Source organism: Mauremys reevesii, linkage group 11 (genome assembly GCF_016161935.1).
Source record: "Mauremys reevesii isolate NIE-2019 linkage group 11, ASM1616193v1, whole genome shotgun sequence".
Classification (NCBI taxonomy): domain Eukaryota; kingdom Metazoa; phylum Chordata; order Testudines; family Geoemydidae; genus Mauremys; species Mauremys reevesii.
The window spans coordinates 65,406,333-65,422,353 of record NC_052633.1 but is presented as its reverse complement, the minus strand read 5'-3'; the positions used below and the strand labels follow the sequence as shown (position 1 = coordinate 65,422,353).

At 43.7% G+C, this 16,021-nt stretch overlaps 1 protein-coding gene across 18 annotated transcripts in view; it reads left to right on the top strand.

Annotated features, from left to right (window-relative positions):
- KALRN (kalirin RhoGEF kinase) overlaps window positions 1-16,021 on the top strand; it is a 737,748-nt gene that overhangs the window by 439,640 nt on the left and 282,087 nt on the right. Inside the window, exon 1 of one of the 18 annotated variants that reach the window (XM_039494005.1) lies at window positions 11,821-11,997. The exons of the other annotated variants lie outside the window; for them this stretch is intronic. Coding sequence (XP_039349939.1) covers window positions 11,827-11,997 — 171 coding nt within the window. The 5' untranslated portion in view covers window positions 11,821-11,826. Of the gene's footprint in view, window positions 1-11,820; window positions 11,998-16,021 lie in introns of those variants that run through there. 18 annotated transcript variants of the gene reach the window in all.

Genomic DNA, 16,021 nt, shown 5'->3' with positions numbered 1-16,021 from the left:
CCAGCCAATGGAATAAGTGGAAGAAGGATCAGATCCTGTAAGTGCAGTTTCAGTACTGTCAGGGTCAGATCATGAGAGGTTATCTGTGGCTATGGAGTGGCTATGGAGAGTCATGCAAGGAACCTCCTTTCACCTGATAAGACTACACAGGGGTCTCTCACAATAGTAGAATCTGTGCTCCCTGTTCTTTAGAGAATGCACTGGGGCATGGACAGGGCCGGATTAACCTTTTGTGGGCCCAGTGCCAAACATATTTGTGGGCCCCCATGGAGGCAATGGAGCATGGTGCGGGGAGGTCAGTCCCCAGAGTGAGGGGCCAGCCAGAGGCATAGGGGCATAGCATGGCATGGCAAAGGCACTATTTACAAACCGGCAGTTGCCAGATGCTGCCAGCATGCTCCTTCCTCTCGGGGGCGGGTCCATGCTGTGCCACACAGCACCCCCAGCCAACACCGGAACCCCCCCACTCCCGATTCCCTTTGGCCAGAGACCCCCAGACCCACTATGCCCAGCACCTCCTCCAACCCCTCCCCCCCAAATGCACAGCACCCTGCACAACACCACCCTTGCCCAGTGCCCCCCTGCCCACAGCCCCACAACCAGGGCCGTCCATAGGATTTATGGGGCCCTATGCAGCATTATTAAACTAGTTCCCCCAAGCCCGAGTTGGGACACAGCCACTACCCCCGCCTGCAGACCCCCAGAAGATTCCCCCTCTCACCCCCCCAGTGCTGACACACACTGAGCTTTGTACGCAGCAGAGGCTGTGACAGCCTGGGCTCGCAGCCCGGTGGGGAGGGATGAGGCACCAAAGGATACTGAGCTGCCCGGCCTGCCTCATGGCAGTGGAGAGTCACAGTTGCCCACAGAGACCCCTGTACCCTCTCCCTCATGCAGAGTGTGCTGCACCAGCACATCGGCACTGGGAATACGGCCCCGCCTAAGGACACTGCAGCATGTGCTGGGTGTGCGGGAGCCAACCCGCTCCTATTTGCTCTCCGTGGTGCCCCAAATTTTTGGGTGCCCTATGCAGTTGTGTATGCTGCATATGCCTAAGGACGGCCTAGCCCACCACAACTGCCCAGAACCCTGCCACAGAACCTCCACTCCCTAGTGCCCCAACACACACATCTTCCCTGCCACCTCACAGCCCAGCTCCCCACACAGACCCACTCCCCCACCCCCTGCCTCCCGGCTGCACTCACCAGCCCTGCTGGGAGGCACCTGTGTCTGCCGGGCTGAGCCAACAGCACAGCCAGAGCTGGTCCCAGGGCCGGGAATCACTCCAGTCTCTCGGGAGTGGCGCCATCAGCCAGGCCAGAGCTTGCACCAGCCGGGCTCCCTCAGGACCCACTTGCCTGGAGGGGCCCAGCCAAGCTCCCCCACACTGCCCCCCCTCCTCCCAACTGGCCAAGACTGGCCAGGCTTCTGCACCAGTCCCAGGCAACTCAGCTCCAGGGAGACAGGTGGGGCCCCCAATGGTGGGAAGCAGAGACTGCCTGGAGCCGGAGGTGCACTGGGGTCCGACTGTGGGAGAGAGGAGCAGGGGGGTGGGACCAGGGGTCAGAGAGGAGCCCTCGCCTGAGGAGCAAGTGATGGGCCGTGGGGAGCCAGTGGGCTGGCAGGGTCTCAGGGCACAGTGCAAGCGAATCACGCCGGGGCCCCTTCTGAGCATGAGCCCAGCCCCATGGAGCCACTGGTGCCATTGTAAACCCGGCACTGGGCATGGAGGGGGCAGGGCCATGGTCCCATCTCATCCAAACCTTCATTCCGGTCTATGGATTGGAGCTAACATAGTGTGATGGGGGGAGCAATCTGCATTGAGGAATAGCCCTGGCAGGGATTGTGCTTGACAGAGGCATAATCTCTCAGGGCTCCTCTTGAGGCAGTGCAGCTCTGCATAGCCCTCCATGCAGGGCTGTGGCTTAAATTGCCACACTGTAGCCTAAAGTGGCTTCCAGTTTTGAACCAGTACCCAAGGGACCCTCAAACATCAGTTGCCTTGTAGAGGTGGCTTTAACTTAAGGTAAAGTAAAATGCACTGGAAATCTTAAGGTTCCTTTTAAGTGATCACTTCAGAGAGAGACTTGTCTATTGGAGATGTCTTTAGTTGCAGATGTCAGTATATGTTTGTCATCTTTCAGCATATAAATGGAAAACATGTCTGTGTTGTTGTGTATTTACAGTATTGCTTTGTATTCTTACAGAATTATTCATTGCCTTGGTGCTTTAGGGGATACATAAATATAGGTAAAAGCGTTAGGGACAATAAGGGCAAGATTTGACCACCTTTGCTCATGTTGAGTAGTGCCTCTGCAGTCATGGTGCTTTTCAGTGTGATGGTGGCAGAATCTGGCCTTACGGTATAGAGGTTTAGCGGAAGCTGAGACCAGCAGGAGGGGGAAAGAGGAGTGTGTGTGAGAGACAGAAATGGGCAGGAGGGATTGTATAGAAATGTCATTGTGTCTTGCCTTCCCATATTAAACAGGACTCCAAAGAATGGACAGATTGACAAAACCAGCCATTTTACAAAATCCACCTTCTTTTTATATTTCTTTAATGGCTGCACAGTTGCCTGTTGTATTTGGTGCTCATTTTTCCCAGCACCGCTGCCTGACCAAAGCCTCTCAAAACTGTTATCACTGTCTTTGAAATCTCCAAATGTGTAGTGCAATATTAGACACAATGCCTGAAGTTATTCCAATTCAGGAGGCTGGCAGTACTTGATAAAGCTGTAATGATTCCGCTCATGTCTGCAGGGCTCAGAAAAGATGTGAGCTGAGCCTGTGGGATAGAAAATAATACCTTGCCCTCCCAGATTGCTGCCTCCCCCTCTTGAGCTGCCATGCTTCTTCCTGCCTCCATAAAGAAGCACTGAGGCCTTGCTATGAACTAGCTGAGCATGCTGGTGGTATTTATCATTTGAGATGCTGTCATACTGCTATGCTTCCCTCCTGCCAGTTTGGCTCATCACATTCTCGTCATCCCCGCAAAAGAAAAGGCTTTCTTCAGCTCTGATGAACCTTTTCTAGTTGCTCTGTTATCTAGCAGCCACTTGAGCAAGTCCCATTTATTCAGTCCACTGATCACCCAATTATCAGTCTGTTCCAGGGATGATATTTACGGTTTAAGGTACATTGGCTGCACCAAACAATACCAAACATTGTAGGCTCTTTCTGCTTTAAGTAAAAACAATTCAGTTTCACGTTCAACTCCAATACTAATTTATAGCGGCATTACAGCTGATGGGCTGTGATGTTGTTTTCACTATTCTGTTACCATTGTTGTTGCTTGCTTCCATTTGGCTTTTATCGCACACGGCTATTTTCAAAGGAAGAAGAGAACAAGCAACCTTTGTTTACATTATCATTGATAAAACGATGGGAGTAAACTTTGCAAATGATCGTCGACTTTAGCGATCTTTTCTTCTTCCTTCACACACCCAATTCTGTAAAATATTAAGACAACAAACTTTGTGGTGGAATATTTTCATTACACCATTTTATATTTTATCATGGTTCTTTTCACTTTCACATTAGGATGCTACAACTTTTTTGGAGTATATTCCTAACAGTGTCCACTGGTCTTTACCACACAACTCTCAGGTATTCTAGTACCCATTCCCACCTACCATATCATCCACTGAGCCTACCCATTAAATAGAGACTCTCCCCCTGAGGTTCCAGAGTGGGGTGAAGCTGTGATTCTAAGGGCTATGAGATTTTCTTTATTGAAGCACCAAATTCTTTGATCTGAACATTGTTTCTTCTAATATATGAAATGAGTTGGTGTTCACATACCAGGCCTAGTGGATAAGTGTTCATATGGCAAAACTACTCAGTTGCCAATCTTGTCCCTGTCTCAGAGGAGAGACCCAAGGGTGAATAGGCCATGGGAACAGAACTAATCGCATTGCAGATTACAGCAGGTTCTTGTGGCTCACAGGTACTCAAAGGACCCTAGGAAGAAGTGGGGAGAAATTTGTATTGTATTCAAACTCCTATCTTGTCTGTGGATATAGGGCTCCAGTCCTACAAAGACTTGCACAGTGCTTAACTTTAAACACATGTGTAATCTTAATAAGTTAAATGGGGCTAATCATATGCTTAATATTAAGCACGTGTGTAAGTCTTTGCCAAGCAGAGCATAACGCTCTCTGGCATGAAATCCACTAAAACATATTTTAGTGGAAAGGGAGAAAGTTTGGAGGTGAAAATTTTGAGCAGCCACAGCTCTGCCATTTTTTTTAGTACAAATAGAGATTAAAAAAAATACACTTCCCTACTTCAAAAAAATTATTGCAACTTTTTTTAACAGCATCTCTATTGTTGAATTATCTGGTGGTTAGAAAATTTAAATTTAGCAGGGGAATGGTTCTTTGCTAAAATAAGTACATTTGAGTGTTTTGGTAGAAATTACATTTAATTTAACCTAACTGTTAGTCTTTGAAAATAGCACTTCATGCATGCATAGATCATTTTAAACAATGTTAGATCATTTTAAGGAATGTTTAGTAGACTCTGTTAACATGCATGTACAGCTGGCTTAGCTGTGTAATGGACATGCACATCATTTAAGGTATGTATTCATGTGAAATTCATTGTATGTTGAGGTCCAGCACCACCTAAGTGCCACTTAAACTTCCAAAATAGGGCTTCAGTGGTGCAAGGCCTTTGTAGTGGTATTCAGCCCTGAGGTCAATTTCATCCTTATGAGTAGTACCTGTAGAAATCTTGACTGTTCTCTGTGTATCTTCATGCTACCTGTGTTACCGCTAATTCCTTGGGCATATTGAGTGCAATCATCACAATAATGTATCAAAATGTCTATAGTTAAATTATTTTCAGCATTTCCTGACTTGTGTTCTTAACCATGCAAACTACTTTTTTTTCCTAATGAGATATTATTAGAACTGGTCAGATTTTTTTGAAAGTTGATTTCAATGGAGTTATGCCAGTTTACACCAATTGAGAACCTGCCCTGCTTTGAGCGTGCGTGCGTGTGTGTGTGTTTCATTGGAGGTTCATGGAATAATGGCTATTTGGGACCATGTTTAAATTAATTAGTGTGAATGTGATAATAGAGTGTTCTCTACTTGATATGGTGTGACTGCACTCTTCATTGAGATTGATGACTCATGTAATCAATGATACATTGTGACATTTCTTATTTAAAATGGGTACTTACCTTAAGGGAGCAACTACAGTACTATTTCTATGACTTGGCCAAACGAGAGAGAGAAAAATCAGATCATGGAAAATTAACTTAATAGCACAAAGCTTCCTGTTAAGTAGCATATATCTATCTATTAATAGATAATCTTGATTACTTTTTTGGAATGAAGGGTTTAGGTAAATATCATATCTGGATTTTTATAGAGCATTTTATATAATATCTCACAGTATCTTACTTTTAAAATTCATAAAATAAATTAAAATTGTCTTGGATTTGAACACTGGTGGGAAGATCCTTAACACAGGGTAAGTATATATGACTAAAAAAATATCAAGTTCTGGGATGTGTTTAATGAGATGCCACAGGGATCAGTGTTTGTTCCATCTTATTTTATAGCTTCCTAATGACTGATTCTGCCACCCTTGCTCACATTGAGAAGAACCTTACTCCTCAAGTAGCCCCACTGAATTCATACACTTACTCAAAGAGCAAGGCACTAATCAAGGTGAGCATGGTGGCAGAATTGGGACCTTGATCATCTAGGAGATGGAGTAAACATCATGTTCCTGAAATTCACAGATGTTACTAACTTGGGATGAGTTGCAGACACCTGTGAGGAAAGAGAAATAACACATATGGGCCAAGAGACATTAAGACATTAGAAATGTGGGCAGAAAATAACAGAACAGGATTCAACTTGAATAATGCAGCTAATATATCTAGAAAAATAATCAAAAATACAACACTAAATGGCAGGGAGAAATCTGAGGAGTAGTGATTGTGACCAAAACTTGTGATGATAGGAAACAGCAAATTAGACATGAAACTTGTCATGGATTTATGACATAATAGTCCCCCTCTATAAAGCTCTGGCGTGACTGCATCTGGAATATTGCATGTCATTTCCTGAAACATATTGACAAATTGAAAGGTGTTGAGAGAGCAGCAACAAATTTGTGGAGGGTTATGGGACTAATTTACAAAAATGTTTCAGATGTCCTGACTAAGGCCTTGATTCAGCATGTTCCTTAAGTATGTTTAAAGGTAAAGGTAAGCAAGTTATTGAATAGATTCCTAAATCGGGGCCCAAGTGGCAGAGATGGACATCACAAACTCCAGATATTTAAAGAGTATAAAAATCAAGGATGGTAGTACAAGGAAGTATAACTAGGACTAATTGGACAGAATTTTGAAAAGGAAGATTTAGGCTGCATATAAGGAAAAATATCCTGACCAAACTTTGTCTGTAAAATAGTCTCCTTAGAGAGATGATGGAAGCCCTATTGCTTTGGAAATTTACAATGAGTCTGAAGATGACTCTGATCCAATGTACAATGGGGAACCATCCTGCCCTGGCAGGGTGACTGACTGCACGATCTAGGAGATCTTCTCTGCCATTAACTTTTGTGACTATAATTCCTTCTAGGTCTGGTTTGAATTAGAGCAATAAAACACAAGTAAGAATACAGATCTTGATTTGATTATGTGAAACTCAAACCAAATACAATCACAGAGTATATCATCATTATACACTTATCCTCTGACCTTCTTATGGGAGGCGGGATTTTGGCAAAGATAGATACAGCTTTAAACGCCTAATTTATTTATCACAGAAATGCTTCATTGTGGTCACTCTTCTTAATTGTAAAATATTGAATTACTCACTGTATAGTTCTCCAACAAAAGATTGACTGTTAGATGCAAGTTCCTTTCAGCATTTAACCTAAGAAAACACTGGAGCTATTTTTAGCAAGGGGAGGTTAACAGAAAGAGTAGGATAGTGGTAATTGGATTGAATAGTTAAGGGTAAGGACTAGAGTAATTTATAACAATATCTGGGAAATGCAAAATTGTCTAAAATCCAACACTGACTGCAAAGGGTTACAAAGTGACTTCACAAAACTCAGTAGCTGAGCAACAAAATTGCAAATGAAATTCAGCATTGAAAAGTGCAAAGTAATGTACATTGGAAAAAATAGTCACAATTATACATATCTAATGATGGGTTCTGAATTAGGTTAACCACTCAAGAACGAGATCTTGGAGTCACCATAGCAGGGGCGGCTCTAGGATTTGCGCTGCCCCAAGCAGGGTGGCACGCCGCGGGGGGGCACTCTGGCGGTCGCCGGTCCCGTGGCTCTGGTGGACCTCCCGCAGACGTGCCTGCGGAGGGTCCGCTTGTCCCGTGGCTGCGGTGGACCTCCCGCAGGCACGCCTGCGGATGCTCCACCGGAGCCACGGGACCAGCGGACCCTCCGCAGGCACATCTGCGGGAGGTCCACTGGAGCCGCGGGACCAGCGGACCCTCCGCAGGCATGCCTGCGGGAGGTCCACGGGAGCCGCCTGCCGCCCTCCCGCGGGACACTGCCCCAAGCGCACGCTTGGTGCGCTGGGGTCTAGAGCCGGCCCTGCACCATAGATAGTTCTTTGAAAACTTCCACTAAATGTCACTGTGTAAATCCATGATACACTCACGCCTCTAATACTGTGTCCAGTTCTGGTGGCCCTGTCTCAAAAAGGATATAGTGAAACTGGAAAAGGTTCAGAGAAGGGTGACAAAGATTATTGAGGGTATGGAACAGCTTCCATGTGAGGACAGACTAAAAGATTAGGATTGTTCTTCTTAGGAACGAGACAACTAAGAACTCCATATGATAGAGGACTATAAAATCATGAATGGTGTGGAAAAAGTGAATAGAGAAGTGTTATTACCCTTTCCCACAATACAAAAATCAGGTGTCACCCAATGAAATTAATAGTCAGCAGGTTTAATACAAACAAGGGGAAGTACTCTTGTACACAGCACACAATTAACCTGTGGAAATCATTGCCATTGGATGTTGTGATAGCCAAGAGTATATCTAGCTTCAAAAAAGTACTAGATTAGTTCACGGAGGATAGGTCCTTCAATGGCTATTAGCCAAGATGATCAGGGATGCAGCCCCCTGCTTGGAGCAACCCTAAATCTTTTACTGCTAGAAGCTGGAGGGGAAGATGGGGTGGATCACTCCAACTGCTCTTTTTTTTTACACTCCCTCTGAAGCTATGGTGCTCACCAATGTTGGAGACAGGATATCGGGCTAGATGGACTATTGGTTTGACCCAGTATGGCAGTTCTTATGTTCTTATCTTTATACTTACTAGCATCTTGCAGTTATGTTAATGCTATAGATTCTTAGGGGAGAAATGTTACCTAGTAATCTATGCACAGGACTAGGAACCAGGGACTTCTAAATTCCAGTCCTGGCTCTTGCCCAAGGCCTGACACTCTCTGTATTCTTAGGCAAGCGACTAGGGACCTTATCCAGTTCCCAGTGGAATTGGCCCCTTTCCACTGACTTCAATGAAAACTGGTTCACGCTCAGAGCTTGCTGCCTTAGTTGTGGAGAGAGTCAGGACACAGTTGTAATGAATGTAAAGGAAGAGACTTGATTGAGCTGCTGAAGGACCCATATAGTCCTCTCTGGCTCTAACTTTCAGATTTACAGTTTAATCCAAAACTCACTGAAGTTAGTGCGAGTCTTTGCATTACCTTCAATTCACTGCCCTGAAACTTAGCTAACACAGAGTTAAGGTTTCTTCAGGTTAAGTGCCTCAAACCCTTCAAGAATGTCAAGTGCACCTGTACTTAAACTTCTGAAAATCAGGAAGTACAGAGTCAGGGTGCACAGCTTTGGTTCAATGGCTAAAGCATGGCACCTTGAACCAGCCATTTACTCTGACATCAGGCTGCCTGCAAACACTCAGGTTTACAACAGAGCCCCACTCCTGATGCAAATAAGTAAGTGAGTTTCTCTAGCTCAGTAACTTGGCTTGAGTATCTTTTTAAATATTGCTCCTCCAAAAGAGCAGTGGATGCCAGCCACTAGCTGAGCTCAGTCCTGAGTAGATGGATATCTATTTGGGAAGGATCAGAACTATAGTATGAGCACCAAGTGTGTGCAAAAAAATGTAAAATGTAGATGTCACATGATTGATTTTTTTTTTGAGGGGAGGAGACCGTATCTCAGCAACCCCATGCTCAGCTGGTCAAGTTTGGACCAATAACCCTTCCTTGGACCCCTGTAGGTCACAGCAATTTTCAGCACAATCAGAGTATTTCTGTGGCTTTTACAGCACTTCAAAAAAAATTGATGTTAAATAATATGCTAGACTCAGCCTTAACTATTAGAGCTAGTCATAAAAACTTAGAAATATTTTCCACCTGTTTGGTCAAAACCAAAATGCTTTGCAAAATTGTGTTAATTTGGCTGAAATTTCTTTTTTGGAGGGAAAAAACAAAAAAAAAGTTCAGGCAATGTAGAAACATCCCATTTTGATATTTTCATACATTTTAATTTTTTGTTTTGAAATTTTGTATTATATTATAAAATAGAAAAGTTGAAATCAAAATGACACATTTTGATTGATCAGAACTGAAAAACATTTCAGAATTTTCCTTCATGGATAATTTTGAAATGTTGAGGTTTTGTTCTGATTCAAAACAAAACAAAAAAGTTAAAATCTCAAAATCTTTCACAAAATAGAATAGTCGTCCTCAAACCAGGTGTATTAACTGTAGCACCAATGCTGCCATCCCACTATAATGGGTTTTGGGTTCAATCACCAACTGTACAAATGTGGTGCTGTCTAATGTCACCACCCAGAATCTGCCTGATTCCTAGGCTGAATGAAACAGACCTGGACAGGACAGCTCACTATTCTACAAATACTTAACTAGCCCAACACTGGTGTTGGGGGAGAGGTGGTGTTCAGTTAATGTTTCTTTCAGTGTTTCAATTATTTATTTATTTATTTATTTATTTATTAATGAAAATGTCTTCTCTGATCTGCTGGAAGGTCTCAGTTTGGATATTCTGTATTCATTAAAATGATGTCTCTATGCATGCAAAGTGAGAGAGACAGCAGAATCTCAGAGCTGAGCTCCACCATGCAGATCAGAGAGGAAAAACTGAGCCCTCAGATTTTTATTTTTATTTATACTTAAATGAATGCACAAGTAGGCGTACAATGTACTGGCAGGCTATGAAATGTCAGTCCACTTTTTTCCTAAGCAGCCTTTATTTATCTCCTATAGTTTATGGAATCCTTAATAACTGATGAAACAAATAGTAGAATGAATGTTGATATCCGACCCCATAGCAATATCAACTAACAAACATTTCTGATTATGAGTGGAGGAATGGATTTTTAGCCGCCTTCTTTTCCATAATCATATTTGCTATTTCTTGCAAGTAGAAAATAAAAAACTAAAACCCTGATAGTTCTTTCTGAAATGAATTCCAAAAACACAAATTAGAGAGGTTTCCAATCTGAGGCCTGAAGTATTTTTCATTTTCTTGTGATTGCAAATTTCGTGGGTTTCAGCAGGTGATTATACAAAGATTAGTACAGAAAGGTTATTAAGAGATTTGAGATGAAAATTGGTTTTGTGCTTGAAATGGGACCTAAGCGCTACATACTACCATTTAGCAGATCAGTGGGATAGAATTTCAAGGATTTCCACATTACAGTCTGTTCTTTTGGGGGTTATTGCATTGTTGGGGGGAAGAATCTTACATCAAGAAGAAAAACCTTCAAGGGTCAAATGAAAAATAATCCAGCAGAAGATTATTAACCAATGAAATTCGGAGGGGTAGCCATGTTAGTCTGGATCTGTAAAAGCAGCAGACTCTTTGCTGCTTTAACCAATGAAATTGTTACTGTTGTTATTTAGCAGGCAATTGTCTCCCCCAGATCCACATATGAAAGGGACTTTCTGTAAACGGATCTACCATGTAAAAAAAGGATTAGCTGCCTCTGTAGCATTGTTTTTCGGTCTCCTAAGGACTCCATAGAAAACCTTCCGTAGGTTTGGAGAGCCATATGGAGGCAGCAGCAGGGAGAAGGCCATACATTGTCTCCTCTTTGCCAGCAACAGCAATTTCACCCACAGGCTGCATTAACTCTTGTTTGATTTCCCATCTCTGCTCTTTAACTCCACTGTAAGGGAGGATTATGGGTATGGTTGTACTGGCTAACAAGGCAAGTCATGGTAGTGCGCCTTCAGTGGAGTCACTCTACCTGGAAGCAAAGGGAGGGCAGGGAGGGAATCTTGGAGCTTCTGCAGTGACACAGATCCTATATTTCTTATGAATCCTTCAAGATGAGCGTGGTTATTGGGCAACCAGGTGGGTTTTGGATCTCCTTTTTTTAACTTGGCGGTGAGGTAGCAGGGAGAGGTGTTCAAGAAAAGCTCCCTAAGGGACACCTCATATATATTTTTCATCCTCCCTAAAGTCCATCCTTCGGGTTTTCCCTGTGTGAAGGGTGATCTGGTATATTATTATTCATACAGAACCAAAAGAGCAGGAGGAACTTTGAACAAATAAGACAAGGTCTCTGCCCTGAAGAACTTACAGCAGGGGTAATAAATAGGTGGACTGTGGGCCAAATCTGAACCCACAGCCACTTTTTGAATGGACCCCAAAAACTTTTTATTTATTTACTTGTCATTATTGTTGCTTTTATTATTATTATGATTATTATTTTATTATTATAATTTATTTTCTCTAGAGTCTGGACCTTGACAATACCTTGACCAAGAAATTTGGACCGTGACAACAAATAATTGATTACCCCCGTCTTACAGTCTAAATAGAGAAGGAATTGATGAGGGATATGGAATGGCACATGAAAGCAAGTGAAACAGCAATGAAATACCGATTTCGGACACAGCTTGTTAGCTTCACCTTAGATGAATTTTTTATTAGCACCCCTCAGCTGGTGGGATGGGGAGAGCTAATTTTCTGGGCAAAGTGTGTTTTAAAGAAGAATGTGGAGGTAAAGTTTGATCTACAATGAAACACTTGAGTACACTTCACAAAATGCTGGCATGTTTTATAAGTAATTGGGGGAAAAAAACTGCGCTTCCTTACTAGATAATTGCTGTATTTATATTCTTTTTTGTCAAGGGATGACAATCCTTTTGTGTGTACATCGAGGTCTGGAGTTCAAATTTAGTTCAGATAACTATCAATAGTTAGTTGCTTGCCTAGAGTTTATCTGAACCGCTTAGGTCTGCAAAGCTGAGCTGGAAATCTCTAAAGAACAGGCTTTGTGATTCCAGCAGGGCAAGAAATGCCCAAGAACAGCTTCTCCTGTGGTACTTTGCACCTGCTCCGAGTCTTGGCTGGGATCTGAAAGGGCAGAGATGCGTGAAAAGGGGAGGGGAATCTCTAGAACTCAAGAAATATTTTATCCAGGCTTGTTCACTCATGCGTATGTGAGTGGTACACAACTGACCTCCTCAACAGGAGCACCGAAGTATACTATGCTTCAGAGAGAGACAATGCCTCCTCAAGTTCCCTTGCACAGCACACGGCAGGAGTGAACTCATTGCCTCACTCTTTTGGAGGATGCAGTGTGCACTGCCATGCATATTCCTGACAGCTCCATTGTTATAGAGGGAAGGCTGGACTGCAGCTCCACTGCCTCAACACCCTTTCTTGTCCCTGGAATCACTGAGGTTACTAAAGGGATTGCAGTTGAGACCAGCCCCTCCACCTTGTACCCCATTGTCTAGCCCTTAGAATGTTTAAATTCTCCTTATGGCACAGTTCATTTCTATCTGATCATCATCTCAATTAACCACATTCAGCCCAGGCATAATAAAGCATGACTCCCGTTGACATCACTGGGAGTTGTGCTGGTTTACACCACAGCCGAAGAGTCCCATATTGATGACAAACATACTATTATTAGACTTCAACTCAAACAGTAAGTGCCATATCCTGAGAAAACCAGTTAAGAGTGTTACTAAAACTTTACAGAAAGGCAAGGAAATGAAAACACAAAAAGAGCCTTAGTGTCATTTATTCCACTCCAGTTAAAGTGACAGTGATAAAAGTGTCTGTGAGTGGAATAGGCTCTTCGGAAAACAGTCATTTTCCAGCTTGCCTTCCACATTAAAGGGACACTTTTAGGACAAATTTTAAATTGAGCTTTTACAGATTCTCAGACAGGTAGAACTGTCTCCAGGGAATAAAAAACAAAATATATGAAAATGGTAATTTTTTAAAAATTAGCATTGTCCTACATTGTTCGGAATCTAAACATGGATTCACCAAGGGCAAGTCATGCCTGAGCAACCTGATTGCCTTCTATGATGAGATAACAGGCTCTCTGGATATGCGGAAAGTGGTGGACATGATATACCTTGACTTTAACAAAGCTTTTGATACAGTCTCCCACAGTATTCTTGTCAGTTAAAAACGTATGGATTGGCTGAATGGACTATAAGGTGGAAAGAAAGCTGGCCAGATCATCGGGCTTGTAGCGGGGTGGCTACCCGCTCCTGCCCTTTTGGGGCTTTAAAACAGCCCTGGGAGGGGGCTTTAGGCTGGGCTGATTGGAGGAGTGGCTGCAGCTGGGGCCACGCCCCAAACAGAGGGTGAAGCAGGGCTGGGGAAAGGCTGAGGAAAGCCCCAGGCTGCAGCCTAGCTATAGGCCAAGAGGTACTGGGGGTTGCAAGGGGCAACCCAGGGGTAGGCAAAGGCAGCAGGTCCAAACCCTCCTTGCCAATGATGAACAGGCTGATACTGCAGTCTGCCCCAGGACGTGGGGCTAGAGAATGACTGTCAGTAGCCAACACTGAGGCAAAGTGGGGATAGTAGGGTGGGGGTTCCCCTGGGAGGGGGAGACCCAGTTAAAAGGGCACCGGGGTCCAGGGAGGGACACGGGGGCCTGAGGACAGGCGGATCACCAGCCTGCAGAGGGCGCTCCAGTGCTGGAACAGAGCTAATTCCCAAGGACGACCAGCAGGAGGTGCCATAGGGGTGAGTCCAGCCCGTCTACAGGGCTCAACAGTTAGTGATCAACAGCTTGATATCTAGTTGGCAGTCAGTATCAAGCAGAGTGTCCCAAGGGTCGGTCCTGGGGCAGGTTTTGTTCAACATCTTCATTAATGATCTGGATGATGGGATGGATTGCCACCCTCAGCAAGTTCACTGATGACACTAAGCTGTGGGGAGAGGTAGATACGCTGAAGGGTAGGGATAAGGTCCAGAGTGACCTAGACAAATTGGAGGATTGGGCCAAAATAAATCTGATGAGGTTCAACAAGGACAAGTGCAGAGTCCTGCACTTAGGACAGAAGAATCCCATGTACAGCTACAGGCTGGGGACCGACTGGTTAAGTGGCAGTTCTGCACAAAAGGACCTAGGGATTACAGTGAACAGGAAGCTAGATATGTTGCCAAGAAGGCTAACAGCATATTGAGCTGCATTAGTAGGAGCACTGCCAGCAGATCGAGGAAAGTGATTATTCCCCTGGATTCGGCACTGGTGAGGCTACATCTGGAGTATTGCATTCAGTTTCTTCCCCCCCTCCCCCCCCCCCGCCCCACACACACTACAGAAAGGATGTGGACAAATTGGAGAGAGTCCAGCAAAGGGCAACAAAAATGATCAGGGGGCTGGAGCACATGACTTATGAGGAGAGGCTGAGGGAACTGAGCTTATTTAGTCTATAGAAGAGAAGTGTGAGGTGGGATTTGATAGCAGCCTTCAACTACCTGAAAGGGGGTTCCAAAGAGGATGGAGCTAGGCTGTTCTCAGTGGTGGCAGATGACAGAACAAGGAGCAATTGTCTCAAGTTGCAGTGGGGGAGGTCTAGGTTAGATATTAGGAAAAACTATTTCACTAAGAGGATGGTGAAGCACTGGAATGGGTTACCTAGGAAGGTGGTGGAATCTCCATCCGTAGAGGTTTTTAAGACTCATCTTGACAAAGCCCTGGCTGGGATGATTTAGGTGTGGTTGGTCCTGCTTTGAGCATGGGATTGGACTAGATGACCTCCTGAGGTCTCTTCCAACCCTAATCGTCTATGATTCTATGATTATGGCATTGTGCTACTGCATAAGAATCTGAGAGTGAAAGAAGCGAAACTATTAGAAGCGAAACTGACTATTATATTGCTTTATTGTCCAAGAGGAGAAATGCAAAAAAGGTTATATTTATACCCAACCAGAAGAAATAGGGAAATTTAACTGTGAATTACATATCCATATTCATTCTACTTTAATAATCTAAGATGTTTTTTGTAGTATAGGTAAGCGATTTTTTCCTAGATATATGGGGACAGCTTTTGAGACTGTTACCTACTTTTTACTCAGTTTTTACTCTGGACATCTCCTATGGACTCCATTTACTCTGGACATCTCCTATGGACTCCATATCCTCTGTGTGAGGACTTCAGGATTTGACTTGTGGCTTTTAGACCAACAGTGTTCCTTAAATGCTCAGGGGGATACATATGTCCACACTTTTCAATGAGTTAATGTATATCTCAGCTGAGAAAGATCTCTGCATGGGATTTTCAGAAGCCCTCAGTGGTGACATAACTCTGCTTCTATTGAAATGAATAGTAAAGCTCCCTTTGACTTCAGTGGGAGTAGAGTGAGGCCAGTGCTGAGCGCTTTTGAAAATCCTGCCTCCTGATTGGAAACTCCTTTGGGCTCATATGTTATCTCTTTATTTGATTGTAAATTGCCTAGCACTCTTTGGTTACTATGGGTTATTGACTTCAATGGGAATACTTTGGGGAGTAAGTGCCCATCCTTTAGGGTGACCAGACAGCAAATGTGAAAAATCGGGACAGAGAGTGGGGTGTAATAGGAGCCTATATAAGAAAAAGATGCAAAAATCAGGTACCCTACCATCACTGTGAGTACTGGTTGCATCTAGATCTACACAAGTAATAATCTTAACAATAAATAATCCATCAAACTGACTGTATAACTCCCTATTTTGGAATTAATGATCTATACACCATTTCTATTTCATAGGACTCACTCTTTGTATATTA